Source organism: Apteryx mantelli, chromosome 15, assembly GCF_036417845.1.
Source record: "Apteryx mantelli isolate bAptMan1 chromosome 15, bAptMan1.hap1, whole genome shotgun sequence".
NCBI classification, from domain to species: Eukaryota; Metazoa; Chordata; class Aves; order Apterygiformes; family Apterygidae; genus Apteryx; species Apteryx mantelli.
Window position 1 is genome coordinate 24,409,207 of NC_089992.1, and position 24,447 is coordinate 24,433,653.

The 24,447-nt window shown below is 46.1% G+C and overlaps 1 protein-coding gene across 1 annotated transcript in view; it reads left to right on the forward strand.

Moving 5' to 3' along the window:
• The first annotated feature begins 673 nt into the window (after positions 1-673).
• The window catches only part of HCN4 (hyperpolarization activated cyclic nucleotide gated potassium channel 4), a 112,130-nt gene continuing 88,356 nt past the window's right edge, over positions 674-24,447 (forward strand). The window contains exon 1 of the mRNA XM_067305484.1: positions 674-1,380. Within this exon, the coding sequence (XP_067161585.1) occupies positions 674-1,380 (707 nt within the window). The remainder of the gene's footprint in view (positions 1,381-24,447) is intronic.

Consider the following 24,447-nt stretch of genomic DNA (forward strand, 5'->3'; position numbering starts at 1 on the left):
AGGCAGAGCCTGCGTGCAGTAGTCGCTCCTATGGCAACCCACTAGAATGGGATCGCTTCATGAATATTCCCAGGAGCGGCGGCTGCATGAGGAATAAGTGATGACAGTGATGTAAGCAAGCAGTGGCCGCTGCAGGGTGCAGTTCCTTGTGTTATTGGCTGGCAGGTTGAGGAGTTGGAGGCGCCCGGGCTTGGGCTTCGCTCGCCGGGTGATGTCTGCCCGCCGGCAGGCACGGCACACTCGCCTCTCGAAGCCAACATGGCAAGGCGGCTGCCGCTGCCGCCCTCCCTTGCCTTCCAGCCAGAAGTGCGGGGCTCTCCTCTAGACTTCTTGCCCAGCGCTCGGGAGCTGAGCGGGCAGGGATTGCAGTAACACTCACCAAGGGGAGACAAGCAGCAAGTAGCCAAATCAGGACAAGGGAGGAGAGGGGGGGGCTTTTCGCCTTCCCTCTTTTTTTTTTCCTTCCGTTCTGGATGCAGAGCCTGTGCTTTGATGCAGAGCCTGTGGATGCCACGGTCTGGTAAGGAGATGCCACGCCAGTCTCTGGTCCCTCCTGCCCCTTGAGCTGGGGGCAGGGGCCCGGGGCAGCGCAGGTCCCCTCCTTGGGCAGAGCAGGAGTCTCTCCCCCCGCCGAGCAGCAGCAGCAGCAGCAGCAGCAGCAGCAGCAGCAGCCATGGACAAGCTGCCCCCCTCCATGCGCAAGAGGCTCTACAGCCTGCCCCAGCAGATAGGACCCAAGGCGTCGATCATGGACGAGGAGGAAGACAGCGACAAGGACACCCGGCGGAAAAGCATCAGGCTCAAGCCGCTGCCTTCGCCCTCTGCTGGGAGCACCCGGGCGCTCGGGGGAGACCCCGGCCGAGGGGGGGACCCCGGCCTCCTGGAGACGGAGGCGGGCGCCAAGGGCGCCAAGACCAGCACCAACGGGGACTGCCGCCGCTTCAAAGGGAGCCTGTCCTCGCTCGCCAGCAGGCACCTGCACGACGCGGCCGAGGAGAGGCGGCTCATCGGCGGCGAAGGGGAGCCGGCCTCCCCCAGCGAGGACAGGAGCCCCCCCGGCAGCGGGGAGCCGGAGCCGGGACTGCCGGCGCCCCCGCTGCCAGCGTCCCCGCCGGAGCCCCAGCAGCAGCCGCCCCCCCGGGCTTGCTCCTCCACCTCCATTAAAGTGGAAGGAGGCGGAGGGGCCGACCAGATCACCCCAGACGAGGAGCAGAGGCTGGGCCAAGCCGGCTTCATGCAGAGGCAGTTCGGGGCCATGCTCCAGCCGGGGGTCAACAAATTCTCCTTGAGGATGTTTGGCAGCCAGAAGGCCGTGGAGAGGGAGCAGGAAAGGGTTAAGTCTGCCGGGTTCTGGATCATCCATCCCTACAGCGACTTCAGGTACAACCCCCCTTCCCGGCCGGGCCAGGACCGGCTGCCTTGCCCCCCCTCCCCTGTCCAGCCCAGCCCTTTCTGCACAGAGCTCGCGCCCCGAGATAACTTTCCTTGCTAATTTTCTAGTCAGAGGAGCTGCAGGACAAATGCACGATCCAGTCCAGTCAAACAGTCTGCAGGGTACGTTTATATTTAAGCTAAATTTTAGTGTTCTCACACCATTATTAATTTTAAATTATAATTCTGAACCAGCAAACAGCTCTCACTTAGGCTTTTAATGAAGGAAAGCCTCTCCGTAGTTCAGTGTGAACGGGGAAAAATGTCCCCACCTGATGCTCAACTCTAGACTAAAAGCATGGTGTCTGCTGCTTAACTACTCCTATATCTCCAATTCAAAGCCCATGGTCTGCCCGCTTGATATTCCAATTCCCATTTTAATACCTCAGTCGTTAGTCCTCTGCCTTCCCCTTCCTCCGGAGTTAGGGAAGGATGGTGCTACTCTTGCTGTTTGTAGGGCTTCTTACTGCAGCATCACCTGTCAGGAACTGGTACGTGCAGGGGACAGCAGCATTCATTATCAGGCAACTTAAGACCTTCAGAATCTTGCAGAGAGAGACTTTCTTTTGCATCTGCAGATCTTTATTTGCAAAATTAATTTGGATGGGGACTAGTTAACATTGTCTTTATGAAAAGCAATGCCTTGCTTTCACTCAGTTGGCAATATTTCCCTGAAGGTTAATACGGAAATTAACTTGTAAGCGGTAGAACCGATTCTTGTACAGTTCTCAACCACTGAGCAGGGGGGTTGTGTTTAGGTATTTTGGAGCAAAGCATTGTCTACTGCACAGGTGAATTGTCCTCTGCAATGTGTATGTAAAGTACTGCAATCAATAATTAATTACTTAGTGCAATCAATGGGTAGGGTTTATTGCTTCAACTTTAATTACAACTGGTTTACATCTCACATTTAAAAGCATAGAGTGTAAGAACATCATTCAAATACATATCAAACTATATACTGATTTTCTTAAATTTTTGGACTCTTCAAGAAACCTTGCATTATTCCCTAAAATTCAGTTAGCAAGAGTATTGCAGGAAGGAGTTGCAGGGTGGATTTGAGTGCCCAACAACAGAAACCTCTTGGCACTACATTTTAGACATTTAACAAACAGTTCATACACTTAGAAGATTCAGAACTGGCACTGAACCGATTCCTTGATATTTGCTTGGACTAAGAAACATTATTAGAAGGCTACATGAATTGGAAGACCGCACTGTCATTTAAATTCTGTGCATTCAAGTATCCCAAGCACACAGCTGACCGAGTGTATAAGGGTTTCCAGTAGCTACATCACGATACTGAGTCCTTGCAAGTACAATCGTATTCAAACCCAGATTGGAAAGGGTATAAAATTGCTTTTCAGTTGCGACTGATCAAGTAATATCTCACAGTGAAATGAGAGGGTGATTGCCTTTTAAAAAATTAACAGCAATTTCATACTCATGGCTACGGATTTATTTGCCACAAGTCTGTTGTTAAAAACAAGCAAACCACTGTGCTATCTTGGGTTATTCTAGCAAAGCAATTATCTGCATGTAGCACCTTGAAGGAATTTTGGGTTTAGTCTCTGGCTCATATGAGTGGACTTATCCAAAAGCAGCCTTCAGTCTGCATATCTTTCATGCATATGTCTAGTGTGGATTTATTCCCTCCCTTCCATCTTTATAACTACATTTTCAGCATCAAACCAGACTGGTGAACTTCAGTGAAAGGATTGTAACAGTAGCTGAGGTAGCCACCTTGTCCAAGGTGAGATGGTGCTAAAAGGTTGTTTGGGGTTTTTTGGGGGATTCCTAGTTAACTAGTGCTTATTCCTTGAGAAAATATTTTATTTCTGAGGTACTTGACTGTAGGGCCACTCCTAGCCTTGTACACAGGAATGAAATAAGCAGGCACATTAGACTCTCCCAAGCCAAATGATCAGACTGAGCCTGCTAACACTCAGATGTTCGCATTCATGTATGTGACTTGTTAGCATTAATAATTCAATCCTCCCGATTTAGCTTTGCATTTGTGCAGAGAAAGCACAGTGAGTAGGGTATCTGTGCCCTGGTGCAAGACATTCTCTGCTTGGTGTCCGATTCCAGGTAGGCTGATATCTTGCTGCTCTGTGTTTCTTCTAAATTGATGCTAGAAGCCCAGCATGCAGATACGCGCTTTCTCCCTGCAATTATGTATCAGCATCAGATGGGGCAATGGAACTGACTGTGTAAGGGACACTTCTGAAGAGGCCAGGAGGAGCTGGACGATCTGCTATATGGTCAGTACTTATGATGCTTTCTGGGGAACTTTGGTCACCCCTCTTTCTGGGTCGCTTGCAGCATATCTGTCTGAGTATGACTGCCACTGAGAGAAAACGTGTGGACTTCCACAAAAAAATGACCTCCGAACAATGGCTGCACTGAAGGAGAAGAGTGGGAGCTTTGCTCGATTCTGACAGGGTTTTGTATTCCCTCCTTCTCTGAGTGCTGCTAAAGCATCTCTCTTGGGAACAACTCACATGAATATGAATAACATTTTTTGACCTCTGAAATGCAGCAGATTGCACCAAACAGCAGATCTTATCAAAATATTTAGAGAAGCTATATATCCTTGACCCAGAGGACTTTATTTTCTCCTTTGCAAATTATGCAATGCAGTGCTGATTGCTCCTTGCTAGAGATGGGTGCAGATTCTGGAGCATTAGGATGTTGTAAGAGGCACGAGTCTCCATTATCCTGCACTTTGCATAGTCACTAAAGCCATACAGTAGCATTGGGTATAAAAGTTTCAAGGTAATAAATATTCAGACCCAGATCTTGTTTCTTGTCTTTTGGGGGAAACCAGTTTCACCTCTGAGAGTGGCTCTGGTACCGCCAGGCATTTTGGTAGGTCTCCAGAACTCACAACTCCTGGCTCAGTACTGCTCAAGATGTGAACTTCTGAATTGAACATTCCTGCCCTATTTACTAGAGCTTGATTCTGTCGTAAGCTTACACGGGGGTGATTCCTCCAAGTCCTTCGTGGTGTTATGTCTATGTGCTATGCAGGCGGAGTGCCTGATTTAGAATAGAACAGAGGCTTTCATCATAGTTTCCTTAAGTTACCATTTTAACATCAAATATGGCTAATTCCAGTGGCAAATCTATGACCCCCCCCAAGAGTAAAGCAAGTTAATAGAGATTTAGACTCTGTTGATTTCTGCTTTTAGTCCATTGTGAGGGGAAAAGACATCAAATGACCTTTACAAAAACCAAACCCGACGCCCCTGAGTACTCATGACTAATGCAGTGGACTAGTTCTAGAAGCGCTTAGAAGGGGTCTTACCATTTTACAATGAGAATAGCAGTACTAGTTCCTGTTCTGAGGTGCAGAACATGTATGTGCTAGTTATTGAGTTTATTCGCATCCATGGTTGATTGCACATCAATTCAGAACCAATGTGTATTTCCTAGATGAAGATTTATCTGAGCCTTTGAAAGCTTTTTCAGTGGATAGATAGAATTGTAATTTATTGCTTAGAGGAAGCATTGATCCAGTACAATTGGTTTAATAAAAAAATTCCAGACAAATAACGATCTGTCTGGTTTGTAGTCAACTGAAGCATATTGGTGGTAGCTGCTATCCAGAATTGCTTGCAAAAAAAGTGTAGCATGCTGCTTTTAGAAAGGACTGAGGACAGATACACTATCTGAAAGACCAAAATAGTCCAAACTGTGGATGTAAATAGAACTGCACATTATTCACTGCCCAGTAATCTATTAACTTCTTCACAGAAAAGAAAAGCTGGTGCTTCCTTGAAAGCAATGGAAAATATTCCATTCAGAAACAGTCCCCATTTCAGATTTTAGGATTCTTCTTCCCATTGTTCCTTCTTACTTGGATACTTGTCTGCAAACAGAACCTTTGTTTCATTTTCTTCCTCTGCCTAATCCGCAGACTTCCTTGGGAGCCTGAGGACATTTTGGGGACACCAAAAGGAATTAGACGTTCAGGTGCAATAGATAAGCATGGGAATTCCTGAAGAACAGAACCATTTCCTCTCCTGTAGGCTGGTGCAGTCCTCTAAGCAGTGTCCGTCAGCCAGACTACCTTCACTTGGGGAACCGGGGGCATTTACTAATCACAGTACTGAATACTGAACCCAATAGCACTGGTGGGATCGGGCAAAAATAGGAAGGACGTGTGCGTTTCTCTTTTCCACTCTCTTGAGTAGAACTGATTCCAGAGCGCGTCCTGGAGTGTTGCTCTGTGCGGAGATGGTTTCCATGGGTAAGATTGTCACTGTCTTGTTAAGAGGGTAAACTGTGCAGCAGACCGCCCTGTTCGCTGACTTCGGCCGTTCCCTTAGGTGGGCGCTGCTGTCCCTGCTCTCAGACAGTGACACCCTTTCCTTTACCTGCTGCCCAGCGCGCTGCCTCCCTTCAGGCCTATCCACCTTCAGAGGCTGCCCACGACGGCAAACTCTGGTCTTGTGACTTGCCCGCTGCTCCTAACAAAGTAAAATGAAAGTGTGAGCCTTGTGCCCTGCAAACTGAAATTCTGGTCCAGCGAAACCTCAGCTTAGAAGGAAAGGCTGGGACACAACTGCCTCCGCAGCAGAACCTGTGCCAGGCGTTGCAAACAAGCACAAAGTGCAAACCGGACTCAGGTTTGTTGGTAGGCAGCTCCTGTACTTGCCTCTGTTCTTTTCTTGTTCATGCTGGTGGTGATTGCTCAAAATAGGGTGGGGACACTGCTACCTGAGGAAGGGGAGACACTTTCCAGAAGTGGGATATTGCTGTCTTTACTGCAGATAACTTTTCTGCCAATTCCCAGGGCAGTTTTGCTGAAGCAGAACTAGGGGATACAGCAGAAATAATTTGAGGGATAATCCAAATCCCACTAACCAGTATGGACTGGACTTCTGTTGTCTTCAGTGGACTGTGAATCAGGCTGAAGGAGAAGAAACATGGTTTTGTAACCATGAACTAAGGAGACCAAAATAGTGCAGCCGTACTTCCCATGTCCTTGGGCAAGTCACCACATGCTCCATGCCCTAGGTCACACGTTGTGAGATGGAGGATAAAAAATCCTGCACTACAGGATCATTGCGGTGATATAGTCATTCATAGGTGACATGTTCGAATACTACAAAAGGCAGCACTGGAAGGCAGGAATGCCTCAATAAATAAAAGGCTTCAGCATATTACTGTAATATGCTTTAAGACCATAGTCATGTAATACTACAGTATTTTCATATATTTTCACATGCAGAAAATGAGCTGAAACAATATGAATAAGGTGAAAGAATATGAATAGATGCTAAAGCAAACATTCAGATTTAAAAAAGAGCCGTTATTAAGGTTTCCTGGACGAATTTAATTCAGGCCCTTTGTGCAAATCTCTGCCTACAGATGAACAGGTTTTCTCTTCCACAGAATTCGTACCTCATTCCATGTGCACAAGGGATGGTTGTTCCTTTGCTAAAAGCCCTTTAACATTTTCTGCATCTCTCCTCGTAAGACAGCACGCCATATTTATTTCATCTTATTCAGATCTTATTCTGGAAAAAACAGGTTAATTTCCTTATGGCCCTTTTTTCTATTTTTTGGCACTTACGAAATATTCAAATATAAAAGCAATAAATGTTCATTTTGTTTCCTGACACCTTGGCTAGGGAACTGGTGATATCACCCCCAGTTTATAGAGAGGTGGCTGAGACTCATAGAAATTAAGGTCAAAAACATTCATTAACTTGGTGTCGCCAATTTGAGGACCTGTTTTACACAGTACATAGCGTTACACAGTGCTCAGAGCTCTGCCTCTGTGGGTGCTCAGCCCTGCAAGGAATCGGACACCTCTGCAATCCGGAAGACAAGGGCACGGAGGTGATAACTGCCTGTTGTGAGGGTAACTGGTGCTTTCAGAGGACTGGGACGTTCTGATTTGGATGGTTTCTTAGACTTCCTTGGTGAGCAGCCAGACTGTGAAAGAGGCATGCAGAGCCCACCCACCCCCTCTGATGTTTGTTAGTGTCTCTGTTGTTACAGTAAAAAAAAATATCATAGCTGTAAACAATGACATAGTGTTCGCTTTAATCATCACCCAGGAATATTATTCTAATTCCAATTTTGGATTGAGTGATTTGTCTAACTCCTCTGCAGGAACTTTTGGCAGAGATGGAATCTCCAGGGCAGCGTTCATCTGCCCTGGCCATCACATCTCCTTCTGCAGTTCCTTATCTCACTTATTGCAAACCTTCCAGATTCTGCAAGAAATGAGCTCCTATAGAAAATCTCTTCCCCGCACGCGTCTGCCTCAAGACTTTCCTCTCATCTTGAATGAGGCATGAATTCTATGGGAAGAGCTGTTTTGAATCATGTAATAACCATAACATAATACGTATGCACAGCTCATCTCAGCTCTGCTATTTCCTAACCTGAGCTTTTGACTTTGCAGTCTAACTTTTAATATGGTGTTTTTGTGTATAATCGTTAAGATTTTAAAAAGCAAATCGATCCCCATCCTCATCATAATGACATCTCTGCGCTCATTAGCAGGTATGGATCTTTTAGAGGATTTGCTGCACAGCCCTCTGCTCTGAATTAGGCAATGGAAGTACCAGGTGGTTACAGCAAAAGAATGATGATGCTACAGATCCTCGGGTTACGCTCCAGGCTTCAAAGGGAAATGTGCTCTGCTTACTGCAGACTCTCTACTTGTTCTCTCCACAACACCCAAACGTGATGTCTTCTGCCCCACTCCCTCCAACCTGTCCTTTTCCCCATCCCTCGCTCCTGCTTTGTGTTTCTTATCTCACCAGTCCCATCTCCATTTCCTAGGCTTCTTATTCCAGGCTTCTTCTCCAGCCAGTCCTAGGTCTCAGCGCCCAGCTTGTCATCTGACCTCCCTTTTCCACCTCACCGAAGCTTTTAGTGATGCTTCTTCTCTTCCTTCCCCCCAGCCGTGGGCATTGTGAGCGAAGGGCATTTCTCTCACAGCAGCTTCCTCCTTTGCCAGTGTCAGTCCTCCTCCTTCAGTTCTTTTCCAGATGGGTTTCCCCCACATTTGTTTCCTCTCCTTCTATAAATTCTTAGTTGCTATCATCCCTCTAACTCTTCTAACAATCTCTCCTTTTTCCCAGTCCCTACTTTCCTTCCTAATTTAAGGAATGAACATCTTGCCTGGCAATTTAAACCCTTCTACTTTATCCCTCTTTCCATCTCTGGATACTGCCAGTCCAACAATGTTTAGGCAAACCCTACTCATTTTTTAGTTTTTAAACTTAAAATGTTTTTATCCTTGGAGCGAAGCATTTCAAATGATGTGTTTGCATAGAAGCACAATTGCCATTGCATTAGTATGAAACAGATTTTATTTGAGGGAAAATTGTGCTTTCTAAAAGTGTCTTTTGAAAATCTGTGTAGGACTTTTCAGTGTTGTTATAAGCAGGTAAACTTGGGTTTCCAATGCAGCATTATTCCAGTTAGGTAACTGTGCCTGTGGTTTCTGTTGCACACAGCTTTTTCTGCTATAGGGTCAGTGCTCCTACATTGAGATCCATTTATTATACATATAAAAGAGTGATCTTTGTCTGGAGATAACATAGTGTCATTTCAGCTTGAAACCATTGAATTTTGTCTTTGTTTCTGATGTGTTATGAGCATCTCATTAGCAAGCCCATGAATCCCTCGGTCTGCTCTTGAAACCAACTATCTGAGCTCTCATCTCTGCCAGAGCAGAGATTTCTTTCTTTCTCTTATTTTTGAAAGCTCTGTTGGTGCCAAGGCAGTTATAGGTCAATTGAGTTATTGTTGGTTCTAATTGGCACTCTAACAAGCTATTAAATCAATTTACCTACAGATGAATGTCACTCAAAGAGAAAGGTGCCAGCTCCTTTTCTGTCTTTCAGAACTTCAAAAAAACCCCCATTTCCACTGATGAGTGTAAGTGAAAGGCCAGTCCATAGGGAAGTGGCTCATTAGAGCAAAGATTTCACCCCCAAATGTTTGTGCCATGGGGTCTGTGTGAACAAGGTCCGTACTGCTCCTGTGGGGGGAGAGGTGTGACTACTCCCAGAACACAAAAATGACAAAAAATGACCAATCCTGACTAACTTTCAGTGCCCATGAAAATGCTCTTAAATCCCTTCCCTGGTTTGTAACAGAGCATGAGTTTATTCCAATGTGGAGAGACCTAAGTCCTCTTCTCCTCCTTTATGGCCTCTCAGTGCCCTTCATGCTGGTGCAGGTGGAGTAACCACAGCCATCTTTCAAATCAGGCAGCATCTGCCTGGTGACATCATCTCCTTTTTGGTGTGGAGTGATATATATCCTCATGAGATTTATTTGCTCTGTGCTGTAGAAGGGTCAGAGTTATTATGGTGAAGAGGATTGATTTAAGTTTTGTTCAGAAATGTTTAGGTAACCTCTTCCTCTAGCAGCAAGGCTCGTTCCCACGTTATCTGAGCATTTCTTAGTGAGATGGTTCCTCTGAAAAACAGTCACTTTTCAGCCTACAGGTCAGGACAAGGTTTCCTGACCAAACAGCGCTGCGAGTTCATCCTGGGGTCTCCAAATCAGAGCTGCTTTATACATGACAGCTCAGGTATGCTTGCTGAAGTGGGCAGTTTTTTTGGTGATGCACAAGGCAGATGAGAACGCAGCTTGGCTCTGTGTGGCTGTACAGCTCTGCAGTGCTGACAGCACTAAAACCAGGGTTTTGTCAGCAGACAAAGCAGTTAGGACTCTAGAAACACCAAAGGGAGAGCAGATGTGTGCTGGGCTACAAGGTGCTATTATAGAGACCTCTTTCTGCTCCTTATCCTTGTTGAATGGTTTGCTACCTGGGAAGTTCCTTTACAAATTCAAATTATTCATTCCATGCAGTATATTTACAGTGGCTGACACCAAATGTGGTCACCCCATGCCTAGTATTAGCACCAGACTGTAGTAAAACTGGCTGTTAACTCCTGAAAAGACGCTGCATGCAGCAACGCAAGACAGCACTGATAAGAGCAAAGCAGATGAGGATCCAGCGGGGAATTCCAAGGTCAGCTCGAGGGCCCATCAACTGGACATTATAGGGGCACAACTGCTTTCCCAGTGATGCACAAAAGCTAATCTCATTTGTGGTGACTAGTCCAAATGTGCTAATTAAGGATTTAAATCTCTGCCTCTTTGGATGGAGAGGTTGCCTGTGTTTATGCATCTATTGTTAAAGAGCTCAGCGGCAGGAGAGGTGCTGCAGGTTGCCAGCTGACTCTGGTGTAGGAGCTGTAACTCCTTTTTTTTCTTTTCACAGCTGTGCTCAGGGCTCTTGTGACTGCCAGAAAATCAGTAGCTGTACACTGAGTAGCTCCTCACCCCCGTACACTGCTCCGGTGAGACGGTATTCAGAGGAACTCTGGTGGGATTCAGTTTTCCTGGTCAGAGCTGCTGAGCGTTGTTACAGTTTGATGCTCGGTGCCTCCCCCTGCATGTCTGGGGATGGAAGACCTGGTGAAGTGCAATTGGATTTGCCTGGGTGTGGGAAAGCAATGGCTTGCAAAGTTATCAGCACTCCCAAGCTTGTGAGGGCGATAACGGCTGCGTTCCGAAGACTCGGGGACTCCGCATGCAGAAGTCCCTTCCTTCCAGCCCTCGCTTCCCACGTGATTTCAGGGCAAGGTGCTAACTCATCACAGCGCTAGCATCATTGCTACCCAGCGCAGTGTCTCATCTGCAAGGGACTGTGTGTGCGCGTGCGTATGCGTGTGTCTCCGGGGGACGGGAGGGAGTCGAGGCCCCTAATTACCCTGTCTTATTCTGCGCGTCCTCTCACCTCTGGCCACGCTGGTGCCTCGGCTGGAGGGACGGTGCAGAGCGCAGGGGTGTGGGCTGAGAGAGCGCAGTGACATCTTGGATCTCTGCAGAGAAGCAGAAGTTGCATTAGGCATAGTGAAGCAGTACAGGGGTGACAAGTTGCCTGGCAGTGTCAGGGTTTGGACTAGCTCTCCCAGCAGTCAGAACGATAACAGAAGTGATAAAGATGACTGACTCTGTGCAGCTTTTTTAACAAGAGAAAAGTCATGTTCATTAAGCACAGATTCTTGGCACTTGATTCCCCCCGCCTTGCTTTAAAGCACTAATGTGCACAAGTTATATTTCTGTTCATGCCAGGAGAAATGTTTTTTTCCATCTCTGGTTTTCTGTGAATTGTGGGGAGGGGAGGAGAAAGGACCAGTCTACACCGCAGACCATGGTCTGTTCTCTTTGATACCAGCACAAGCCCATTTGTATCATTTTCCCATGCTCATTTAGCTGCAGATACGCTTTGAATCATAAGCATTGTATAATGGTGAAAGGACAAAAAAGACTCCTTGTGTCTTGATTTCCTCAAATTCGAAAAAGGGGTGATGATACTGCTAGAAGGAGGGGCCATGAAAGATGCTACAGAACTCCAAAATATTTTAAGGTAACAGAAGATGCCAGAGTAGATGACAACAAGGGTATAGTTAGATAGTTTCATGGGAATTTCTTCATGATTATCCTTCTTTGCATACTGCTGTAGATTTGGTTACATCTGTTGCCATATTTCTTTAGGGCCACAAAAATGAAGAGACCTATGTACTGTTAGAGGATTTCTGACTAATTGGTTCCTTTGTCTTCTTTAGTCAGAAGCTGATTGCCAACACCTGTACAGTCCCATGTATGATGCTACACGGTGCGGCACGTTTTGAACTAGACTGGAAAAAAGAGGAGAAAAAAGCCTGTGCAGGGAAGGAGATGAGGCGAATTTTATGTTTTGTATCTAGCTGTGAGACTTGCGCAGCACCTGCATGGGGGTTGGAGATGCTCTGAAAAGTGAATGTTCTGTCTTTTCCTCACCAGTCTTGTACAGTGCAAGTTGTGCTGCCCTTTTCTTTGGGGGAAAGCAGCTTCTTGACTTTAGTAAACACTCTTGAATAACAGGTCTGGTACAGGAGTTAGCAAGATGTCTGTCCTTCTCTGTAGCATGGCAGCGTCAGAATACGTCCTCTGAGCCACTGACAGTGGAATCTTCTGAATGATTTGTTGTGAGCCTGGGCTTTTAGTGCAAACATAGGTGTGCTCTGCGTTGTCTACACTTAGGTTAGAGATCAACTGAGAGGCTTCTTCCACACTTGGGAAGTGGAATAAGGCAGCCTGGGTCAAAGGCATATTTAAATCAAGCTCCAGATTTGGCAATGACTGTTGGCTCAATCCTGACTGCGTTTGGAACGGTCCTGGTCCTTAGTTTTGCAAAGCAACAAGCATTGTGTAAAGTAAGATTGTTCAGAGCTTCTGTCAATGTATCCCATTCCGACCGGGTTGCCCTGCCATCTCTGCACCACAGATACTCCTCCATCCTTCACTCCTGGTCCATCACCCAGATGGGGTGAATTCCCCTGGCTCCTTGTGCGCTGCCTGACAGCTTCTGATGACGGCGGCTGGGCCAAAGCATAGGCTTCCAAACAAGGACAGCTCTGCAGGTTGCGCGCTCCCTTTGCAGCACAAACAAGAATTTAGCCTAAAAATGGCAGATGTGGGTATGGCCTAGGGCTCCTGATATTTGAACAGGGGATCTGGAAACCTCATCTGCAAGTAAATTCACACAGCAAAATCTGCACTGCAGACAAAAAAAGATTTGCCTTGACATCATCTGCCCTGCTCTGAGATGCGCAGTCAGTCAGGAGACCAGTGCACAGCTCCCAGCCTTTCTAGCTCAGTAGAATTAAGGCTAAGCTCCATCATGAGCTAATGCAAGCTGTTCCCACCCCAAATAATTGGCTGCTGGATGGTTTTGTGTCTGTCTAAGCATTCCTGCATGTGGGTGGATGTGTTATGTGTGTGTGAATGAGTCTGCTTTGGAAATTAATACATAACATCGGGAGTGCATCTAATAATACACCACCTCGTGAGTGACGTGGATGCGAGAAGTGCAAAACAGAGCTGAGCGTGTCAAACAGCTGTACAAGGAATACTTCCCCTGGTACCACGGGATGATGATTCCCAAGTCCAGACCACCACCTCTTTTTCCCTATTCCTGCCACCCTAAAACACATCAGACGTCTTTCCAGCCGTCTGTTTCCCATAGCTGAAATTAAAGAAGCAAGGGAAAAAAAAAACAGTGACATTTCTCAGAAACTCAGTCCCCCAATCAGCCCAACCCCTGTCGCAGGGCAGAGTCCCCATGGTGAATAGGAAATGACAGAGGTGTTGGCTTCCCTTAGATATTGAAAGAAAATGCCTGTCCATGAGCATCGATGTTGGCGACTTTGATGCATAGAAGTCGTGTATGACTTGGGGACTCGGGAGAGGTACCCCTCTGGGATTTTGATTTTGGCAGCTGTTATAGGATATTATTTTCACAAGGCTGAACTGTTCCTAAACACTTCCCCTAGTGTAATCATCACACACATGTTTTCTCAGTAATGGCAGGCCATCAGCATTTTTTCCAAGTCTTTTAGATAAGATGAACAGAGACAAGCTGTGAAAGAGCTGAACAAGATGCCTTGACATTACTCACTCACATATTCTTCAGCTTGGCCAACAAATGGACTTTAAGCCTTGCTTTCTGTACATATCCTAATTGCTGAGCTTTTGCAGGGAAGGAATAACTTCTTCAAGTGAAAACTGGTAAGCAGAAACTTGTACCTGTCCCAAATGTGGATTCTTGAGATGCGTAGTCCAGTTAGGGAAAAAGACATATGGTTGATACCTCCAGCTGTCATGGTACGAGCTGGCACATAGCCTTCCTACAGCTGACCACAGGAAGAATGGGAGAGAATTCTTCACAGACTCTTTGATAACTGTTTTTCAAAGGAAAAATATATATGCTCATGATTAGCTCAGAAGGAGAAAGGGGATATTTCAAATAAGATAGATTTGCTATAATATAAACTTCTCTGATCATGCAAAATCCGTGGCTATTGACAGAGGAGACTACTAGCCTTTGTAGACAGCCAGATACCAATGCGAGTAATCCCAGTACAGCTTAAACAGTGTGCTTCAGTTTTATCCATGTGCTGCCCTGAAGCAGTAGTCTTACGCAGTTCTGCTGTGCGCTGCTTAACAACTGCTGCGTTTCTCCCCAGCCCTGGCTTGTTACAGTGCTGGGTGAAATTTCTCTACCCACTGGGGTTCTCGGGGATACAGAAAGAGAAGTCATCGTTTCTTTGAAATTAGTTTTCCTCAATAGACACAAGGAGCCGAATTCCTCGGTGAGAATCCATTGCAGTTGGTGGAATGACAGGAGGAATCCGTTTCACTCGTTGTAGCTACTTCTAGCCCGTCTCTCTGGCACACGTATCTCTAAGGCACGTATGGTCACTGCGTCTACACTGTCTGAGACCTGCTAATATTGCGCCACAGTGCTAGATACAAGATTATGTTCACATTTTGATGTTTGTGGAATGGATCTTCAAAGTGGGATTTAGTGAGGCTGGCTCTCTATTGCTGCAGTGGAAGTGTTTTAGAGCGCAGCATTTTCTGTTCTTTGCCCACAAAGTAGTTATTGCTGACTCAATGGTGTCTTTCATAAAGGAGATCCATAACTTACAGTCCGCATGTCTAATGGGCTAAAATGTTTCGGTGTATACGTGAGAGCAGAGCTAATCTGCAATCTGCTTTTCCTGGACACCAGTGAAAGACTTTCTGCTCTTGTTTCTGAGCACAAAGAGAATCAAGCAAAGGCTGGAAAATTCAGGGTGGAGTTTTGGTCTGAGCGTTGACCTTCGGAAACTTCTTCTCCAGGCGCCACTTTTTTACACCCGTCAGGCCCTACAGGGGCAATTGAACTGAAAATTTCCAGAGAATAGGCTATCTTACTACATGCTGGTACACTGTTTAAGATCACCTTCCAAAGCGCTTATGTGGTCCCACTACTGTTGCGTATGAGAGTTTTGCAGTTTTCAGATATATTCACCCAATGCTCACTGAATTCAGGAGCGCATTATCTCTGCCTGGCAGATGAAGAGCACGGAGTGAGAGATCCACTCAGCTCTGAGGCTTCTCATTCCCAGTGAAACCAGGGAGTGCTGAGGATGTTGGCTCAAGTGGCTTGCAGAGCATTCTCCCAGGTACCCGAATCACCGAACCATCCTTTTGCTCTTCTTTCTCGCTCAGCCTTTCTGTGAACCATTGGGTGCCAGCCAGTTGGGCTGAGTCATCTCAAATATATTTCTAGTGGGATGAATTTAGAAGATCAGGGAGGAAAATGCTAGCTTTTGTCTTACTTACTACTAAGCTTTCTTAAACAGAGGGAGTAGATTAGCTAAAAATTAAAAGAAAAAACATTGAAATCACCTAATCGGGCATTATTGAAGGACACAAATTCCTGGCTAATTTACATAATATGACAGCATATCCCTGCTTCTGCTAAAATCAAAGGCTAAGTCAGTGCCTGCTACAGTGGCTTTGGGACTAGGTCCTATATATGTAGAAGTAAAAAACTATATTTAATATTTTAGAGAATACAGCCTTTGAGAATTTGTTCCTGTGTTGCTTCTGGAAAAAGCCAGAATTCAGCATGACATTGTTGCCCAAACAGGGCAGGGAACAGACTTGCCAATGGGCACCAGAAACGAACGATGAGATGTGGTTTTTCTTTTAAGACATAAAATTTTGATGTCTGGGACAGTCTTCTGTGACTGTAACTTTCAGTACCCAGAGCATATTTAGGATCTTCTGGGGTTTCCTCTGCCAGACTCCAGACCTGAAGTACAGCTTTCTAGATGGGTAGGGGGGCATGCACAAAGTGCCACTGTTCGTCTCTTGGTTGTATGTGCTTCTCTGGTCTTTAGGCATGAATAGACCTCATCCACCCCAAGTACTGCTTGTAGAAAGGGCTCTGTGGTGAGTCCCTGCCTCGAAGTAAGGGGACAACCTCATCAGGGTGTTTCTTCTCTTTCTCAGAGGTGTAATTCAATGTCATGCAGTTGACTGTGATTTCATTCTCTCCTGAAGACAGGCCTAGTTGAAGCTTGAAGCACCAGGCTTCTGCTTTGTGATGTCTCGCACCACTTCTGACCTGCTCTGTGGACCACCCATCACTTGTGGCTGGTGGATGGAGTCACTGAGCGGGGCAGAGGCTCTCCCAAGGAGTGGGAGAGCTGCTACGCTCTATGCAGGAGGTGCAGCAGCTCCAGCTGCAGCTGGGGATACCCTGAGCAAGACTGTACTCCGAGGAGCCCTGCCAGATGGACGGCACGCTCCTCAGCTCCAATCTGCTGTAGTTAGCCTCACTTCCAGGATTCAGCATGCCAGAGGAAAACCTCCCTGGGTGACCAAGGGTGGGGGGTCTATCACACTGGGAAGGTAGTCAGGTGGAAAGTCTGTATAACGGGCACCTCCGGCTCCTGCCCTTGCAGCACTGCGTCTCCCTCCGAAGCGATGCTGCTGGGAAGAGCTGCCCATCCGCAGTCCTCACCCACGTGCGTCTGCGTGGGCAGAAGCTGAGGGAGCGAAAAGACGGTCCTTTTCCTTTTCTTTTGTTTTCTGGATTCTCCTGCACGTTGCTGAGAGCAGTCAGCTTATTTTTGGGCAGACACACAATGTGTACTGATCAATTTTAAACAGGATCAGATAGATTTAAACTACACACTTACACCTCATGTGTCAGTGGGATCTCAAATAGGCAGGAGAGTGCTCAGGTGTCACCTCCTGAGGACAGATATCTGTCCCACTGTTCTTTTGATGATTGTTCAGTGTGTAAACATAACTACTTGCGTGTTTCGGTTATACCCGTTTACTGTGGGAGTTGTATTGGTCACCTGTCCGAAAAGCTTTAAAGAGATGGTTATTTCGCATTCACTTGGTTTGCGTGTCCAAGCCCTGATGCTGAGGTGCAACTAGGGTTTTTGTCGCTATTTACTGGGTTTTCATCACTATCGTATCTGCACTGTCCCCTCTGCTTGTAAACCTAGCTTTGGAATATTCCTGTGAAATCGGAAAGGGCATTTATTCCTGATGAATGTCTGGAAAATTAACATAGGGAGAAATTACATCATTTTCTGGAGAGCTGCTCACAGAATCTGAACTTTAGTTGTGTGGATTCCCAGCCAGTTCCTGAGTGTCAGAGCTGTCCCACCTCTCTCCTGCAATGTCCTGCTGTCCCAGGATGGGAAGCTGGCAGGCTGAAGCCTCCTTGTTATGTATTGATGGAAAATGGGCTGCATCAATCTGAATATATTTCTGAAACAACTTGTTTCTGGCAGGTTGTTCATTCTAAAAATATATTTATTTCTAATTGCTGAGCTGAATACTTAATGAATTCTTCCTTCCCAAGAACAATTAATCAAAGAAATGATTTAGGGCTGGCACTTGCTCCCCCAGGGCTCAGTGGCTGTGTTCCATTGACTTAAATAGAGCAGATCAGGCCCAGCCTATACTGGAAAAGATTTATCTAAGCATTTCTTAATGGTGCCCATCGCTATTTGTCTGGATGCCTCTGGCAGAAAAGTGCTATATATATTGGAGGAACAGCACTGGATGCTCTAATACAGTTAGAGCAAGCCGCTGTGTTTTGCAACCAGTGTTTTCCTGTTCTGTGTATTTTTTTTTAGAGAGAGATATTATGCAAACTCCTGTTGATTGCAGTGGGGATTCTGAATGGTCAGGAAAGAGGAGACTGGAGTAAGATCTTGCTTGCGAGCTTTTATTAACTGAAGAAAGAGTTGGAAAGGAGTGTGGGGGTCACTGAGGCCCTGCAACATGGATGAGAAGTTTGATACAGGAGAACCCCCTGAACATCCCCACCACACCACAGAGATGTGCCCTTTCTACAAAAGACCAAAAGTTAGAGAAATTTGCAGTATGTCCTGGAAAGAGCTGGAGAGATCCGTCAATGTCCTGAGTCCCGGCAGAAGCCCAATATGTGTTAAGTGGAAATGCCCCGATGATCCCAGCACAAGCTCCCGTTACAGGAGCGTTGTGTAGCATGCTCCATGCCACACGGGAAGATGAAGAGCCAAAAAGCTCCTGCTGATCTGATGTGAGGGGAAGGGTCTTATATGCCCCAAATCTGGCCATTGAATTTTTCATATTCTGTATCACTGGTGATTCAAAGCATCCTCTTTGGATGAAGAGTGTGTCTGAAGGTATCTCTTCTAGGAGAATGTATTTTAAATATCCAGAGTTTCTGAGTTTTCCACTCTCCTATCTCAGAGCACACACCAAAACAGTCTTTTTTCTTATTATTAATTAAAACTAATAACACTCGTCACTTAAATATCTATTTTGTGCCTTTAAAAAAAAAACGAGGACGTATAACGTGTCAGTTCCCTCATGCTTCCTCTTCTTTCCCTAAGATTCCTGCTGCCCATGAGCTTCTGCTGGGTCTCCTCATTTCAGTCAGTTCAGTGCAGAAATGCTTGTCCGGCCAACAAATAATAGTCTCTGAGACACCTAAAAAGGCTTGGGAGCACAGCGGCTCCTTGCAGAAGGAACTGCCGTTCTACGGAGCTGAAGTGCTAAGCTGTGGATTAGAAGCTGTGCAGGCTTATCTTAGCACTTTGCATCTGTGAGGCAAAACCTCCCTATGTGGAGAAAAGCACATGAAAAGACTAGCAGGGCCTAAACGAACGGAGTTAAGCTTGTGCGTACACTTCATCCCATCTGCCTCTCTCTGTTGCCCTTAAGCTGCTGGAATGGATGTTGGGAGCTCTGGCTTCTCTTCTCCTTTCCCCTGTGGACCCGTGTGCGCAAGGGAGGCACTGCAGAAATGACTGCATCTCCCTGCCTCAGTTTCCCCAGCTGTCAGAAGCTGCTGGTGTGACTTGTCCACCTGCTGTAAGTGCTCTGAGACCAAAAGGCAAAAATCTCTTGCAAGCCACATATTGGTTCCGTATATGCAGTAATTAATTCAGCATCCGATGTTTGGAAGGGATAGTGGATTCTCGTGGATGTCTACAATAAGCACAGCCTTAGCACAGTGTGTTTCTTCTGAGACCTAAAATAGTCAGAGGGGATTAGACTTTTTTTCCCCTTAATTGCTGCATTTTTTAGAAGGTGATTCATCTCTTGTCTGGGGTCTTGGACGCCTGAATAGCCCCAAGATGCCAGCAGCATTAGTCTTTAAGGATTCATTGTGCTCCAGTCCAGTCTGAATAACTCAATGCAAACGCGAGTCTGATAGCAGCAGCCAGGAGGAGTTTGGGGAGAAAAATATTTTCCACCTTTGAAACTGAAACACACATAGTCCCTACCTCATTACAGTTTTAGATGTCTTATTCCCCTCCTTCTCCCACCTTCGACATCCATCTTCTCTTCCTCACAGAGAGCTGGAGGGGCTCGTGGCTGGCACTTCTCGTTGAAGCTTGCACTTTCAGGTTTCCAGTCCCTCCTCTCAAGAAAGAGATTGAAAAGATGAAGTTGGGAACAGTATAGAATATTTACCCCATCCGTTCAAATCCATGGTTCTTACACACTGCTGTATTGACATTTCCTCGGCCTCTGAAACTGGGAGCCATGCTTCTGCTCACAGAGTAGGCAGAAAACTTGCACCAGAGTTGGCATCCCTGTTGGCTGAGGTGGTATTAACACAGAGGTAAGACCTGTTAAAGAAAGCTTTTGACTTGGAGGTGTAAGTTGGGAATGAACTCTCTTCCAGCTCTTCTTAACATAACCAGTAGTTATACTAGTTATCTGTGGTGAATTGTGCTTCACAGGGACGAAAGCTACCTGCAGGGAACATCTTCTGTCACTCCAGCTTTCTCCTCAGTGAGCCTGAAGTTTAGGAAGTTTGGGTCTTTGGATTAACAGAGCTTTGGATATAATCATTCCAGCAGACTACTGAAAAAAAGCAGCTTTCCATTACCTGTCTCTGGTAGCTTTTGGATTCCCCCCTGCTGTTAAGCAGGAAAAAAGGTCAAGCTCTTTTTTCCCCCCATCTGATACATCCAGGGCCAGAGCAGAGTGGTAAGAGTAAACATGCACAGCTACTGCAGTCTGGCAGACGCTCTTGCTTGTCTCAGACGTAAATCTTCACAACAGCAAAATCAATTTAATCTTGTTTCACTGATTTATTCTTGAAAGATTTTAACTTTAAAAGTTGAAGAGAGCATGTGAGACAGCACATGTGCCTCATCCTGCAAGCACACAAAGAGGTATCTCATTGAGTAAAAGGATTCAAATGGCTTCCTGAGCCTGAGGATGGATCAGACCTGAGCCTGAGCTGGATAAGGCTCAGGTTTGCTCCATCCTCAGGCTCAGGAAGGCTGTAGACCCCTTCCTCCATTTGTTGGTCTTTCAGTTTAAAGGAACCAGATGTAAATGGCCAGCCTCTCAGCTAAACTACGTAAATAATTGTTTTGAAGGTTGCTTAAGCCCACTGATGTCCTGTTGCAGAGATGGTTGTCCTGGTGATGCATGGTTCAAAAGTTATGGTGGTTGTCCCAAACCTGGGTTCTTTATGGCTCTAGGAGCCTGAATAAGGGTTTGGGAATGTTATTAGAAGAAACCATCTGTTTCACCCCAGTTTTCATTTGTGAAGACTGGAATCCTGATTCCTAATCAATGCCAAGCTGTGGCACAGCAATATCTCTGAGGAACATTTTTAGCATCTCATATGGCCAGAAGTCTTTTTCTCAGCCTGGCAGATGACTCGGCTGTCTGCTGCATGCCTTTCTCCACTCTTTGTGGACTACTGCAGAGCATGTGGGCACGAATTTGCCAATTCAAAACAAAGCAACAGCTAGCAGAGTGCAGAGCAGTCTCCTCCACTGCCCTCCACTTTCTCAGTTGTGCTTCTTATCTAACGTCCGTGTGACAATACATTGGTATGTGACTCACGTCATCTCTCTGCCCTATTTTAGTGTTTAATTTTAGTCAATGTGGGTTCCCAGTAAAGAGGCTCGCATCCTCATCTCATGTAAACTTGTATGATGTCAACAGGGCCGTGTCAAGGTGAAATAGCTAAGAATCCAGCCTGTCATCCCTGTAACTTCTCAAGAGAAGTATAATCATGGAAGATACATGGTCTATCAAGTGATGGCATATGTTCTCTGCCACTCCTGCAGTAGCATTTATTCTGAATATACATGCATACATGCACATATCTTCACTATCTATACAGATATAAAACCTGTACCTGCAGCACTGAATTCTGTAAGTCTGAGTGACTGGCACCACTCTGGCAAGCAGGGGTGAAAGACCAGACTCAGAGAACTAGGCTCTGAAATCTGTATCTGCGTGTCTGGATGAGATTGGGGTCTGGGTGCTCTAAATAAGACACACTCCCTTTCCTGTGTATGCATGGGTACAAATCATAACTTTGGCCCAAATATCCCTGCTTTTTGAGACAATTCAGAACTCCCTAGTGCAAATCCGTCCTTGTGACAGACTGCCCAAATGTTTGAATTTGAGTCACTCTGGATGTTGGATTTAGGCCAGGGCCTGAACTTCATAATGTCACAACTTATGCATGTCTTTATGCCTTAGTCCTTTACATTCCACAACATATTCGTGGTGACTTGGATGCTGCAGCCTTTATTGATCTGTCCATTCTCTGCAACAACAACATATGGCAAGTTGCCATGGCAATAAGCCCCCTTAAAGGGGCTTCCTTCCTTCCCTCTGTTGGTCTTTTTCATTATTAAATCATCAGAGATAAATGCACACACAGAAGGGTCAAAGTCTGGATCAATGGGCAGCAAACAAAGAGGAACTTTTCCATATTCATACAAGCGAGAGATTTCAGAAGATCAAACAATGCAGAATTGCCAGGCCTTTAGTATGTCAATCTTATGCATAATGTATGCTGGGAGCTCTATTAAATCAATACACATCTACCACCTTGAAAACCCTTGGCATTAGGCATGGGAGGCAGAGGAAGCGGAAATCAGAACACAGATATCAGTGCAGTATGTTGGGGTATGAAGAGGCAGTTAGGCTCTCTGCCCTGCGCTTTACACCATGGGCAGAAGGGTTCCTGCAGTATTGGTAAAATACGGTGAATAGAAAATTCTACGTAATTCTTTAAGTCAGGGGGGATGTGGTCTTGCTGATTCCTTCTTCTGATGAAGTCTGATGAGGAAGGCCCTGGAGAAGAACCACATCTTATGCAGTGATGTGGCTTTATAGGAGGTGATCCCCAAACCAACAGCAGCAGGTTGCAGTCTGTCCACAGCTTCCCTCCACAGGGAGCCTGAAATGGTCTCATGCAGCATCACCAGGAGGGAGAAGAGCCCATCCAGAATGGTTAGAGCTTGGCTCGCCAGCAGTTGCACTGATCTGGTTTCCTTTTACAGCAACCTTGTGCTTATACATCTCCCATTGAATCTGAACAGGATTTTCCTCCCATTGCTTTCTCCAGACACTTCTGGCAATGAATTCACATTGCAGAATGCTTTGTGTCTTTGATCACCTTATCCTGGGCAATGGGGCTACGAGAACAGCAGTAGGTTGTCTAGGTTCAGTGTGTAAATGTTCTTTCTCTGGGTCTTCAAAGAAGAGAGGCAACAAGCTTTGCCACGGGAAGTACCCACAAAAATCTCCCTTCGTTTGCAGCTTCATACAGGGGAATTCTCCGTGAGCTAGTAATAGCTGCATCCAGGCAAGTGAGAAAATATTGCTAATGCTGCTTTTAGTCAGAAATGGGATGTGTGCTCTACTGGCTTCGATACTGCAAATTTACAGCCTGGGAGTTTCTGAACAAACAAGGTCTCTTGTGGCTCCTTCTGTTTATGTGTACGCATTCACTGAAGGGGGAAAAGAAATCTTGTTTATTTTTTCTTTTCTGGGAAGACTGGGTTCTAAGTATAGATTTAAGATACGGTTTAATTTGTTAGGCAGGTATCTACAGGCAGGAGAGCAGAGCGAGTTCAGGATAGTGGTCCGCTGCCTGCTTGGCGCAGGATCCAGGGTGACTTTTCTCGTCTGTGTGACAAGTTTGTGTCTCATCACCACTGGAAGTGAAACACAGGAGCATACTGTTTCTGAGTGATACAGTATGCGTATGCAGGCCAAGGAGCAGGTTAAAGTGTTCCAATACATTTGCATTTATTGAGTGGCAGATTGCACATAAAACCCTTGAAAACGCTTATACAATTTCTATCAAACACACTGCAGGATTAGCTAATAGATGTTGCCTTTAGATGTCCAGAACTCTAATTATCCCAGGACACGTGCAAGCCAGGCAGCAGCACTGTGGTCTACATCAACTCCTCTGTCCTGACATGCCTCAGACCGTAATGAAGCAACACCCGGAAAGGTTTGTTCGGTCTCCATGAAACCGGGCTTAGCGATACAACTTGCTGTTTCGTTCGCGTGAGAACATACACTGTGTGGCATTTGGAGAAACTTGAGTGAAAGCTGGTACTGTCTAGTGGTTAGAGTGGTGTTGCCTTGGTCAAATGGTTTAAATTCTGCATCAGTTTCCCTGTCTGAATGAAAGTTATATGCACCTACAAGGAGGAGAGTCAGCAGCTCTTTGGGATAAGGCTCCGTATTTTTTTACGTGCTTGAAGAGTACTTTTCTTAATGTGGTTTTGGTTCATCCTGGTGCACTTCAGCACAAAGATAATACAACGTATTTTGAGTTTCTGAGACAGAAAAACAGCAAAGGGAGTGAAGTTGTTCCAGCAGAGGCTCGGACTGTCGGGACTGTCTGCCTTGGCTAACTACCAAGGCGATTTTAGACCCATCAGTGGTACTACATGGAGGCCACGGAAATGTGTCTGTCCTGGAGTTTGCGAAGGACAGTCTGTTGCTTGGTGACTCCTCTAGCTGCTCTGATAGACAGCGCTGAGACTCCTGGCTGGCCAGGAGAGCCCAGGAGAAAGAGATTCCTCTGGAGCTCACAGCGTGCGGCATGTTCTCCCTTCCGCCCAGAGCACATCCAAGGCAAAGGCTGGGTGATTAGACTTTTTAGTTAATATTTGATGAAAAAGGGGGAGTCTCCTAGTAATGAGCTCACTTTGGGTTCTGCAGCTTTTGCCTGGAGCCAGCGGGAGGACAAGGCCCAAGAGTTTGTAGCTAGAGCAAGAAAAGCCCCGTGCCTGCCCGAGGGGGTCGCCAGCCCCCCAGGGCTGGGGCCTGTCGGCGTCCGCTCTG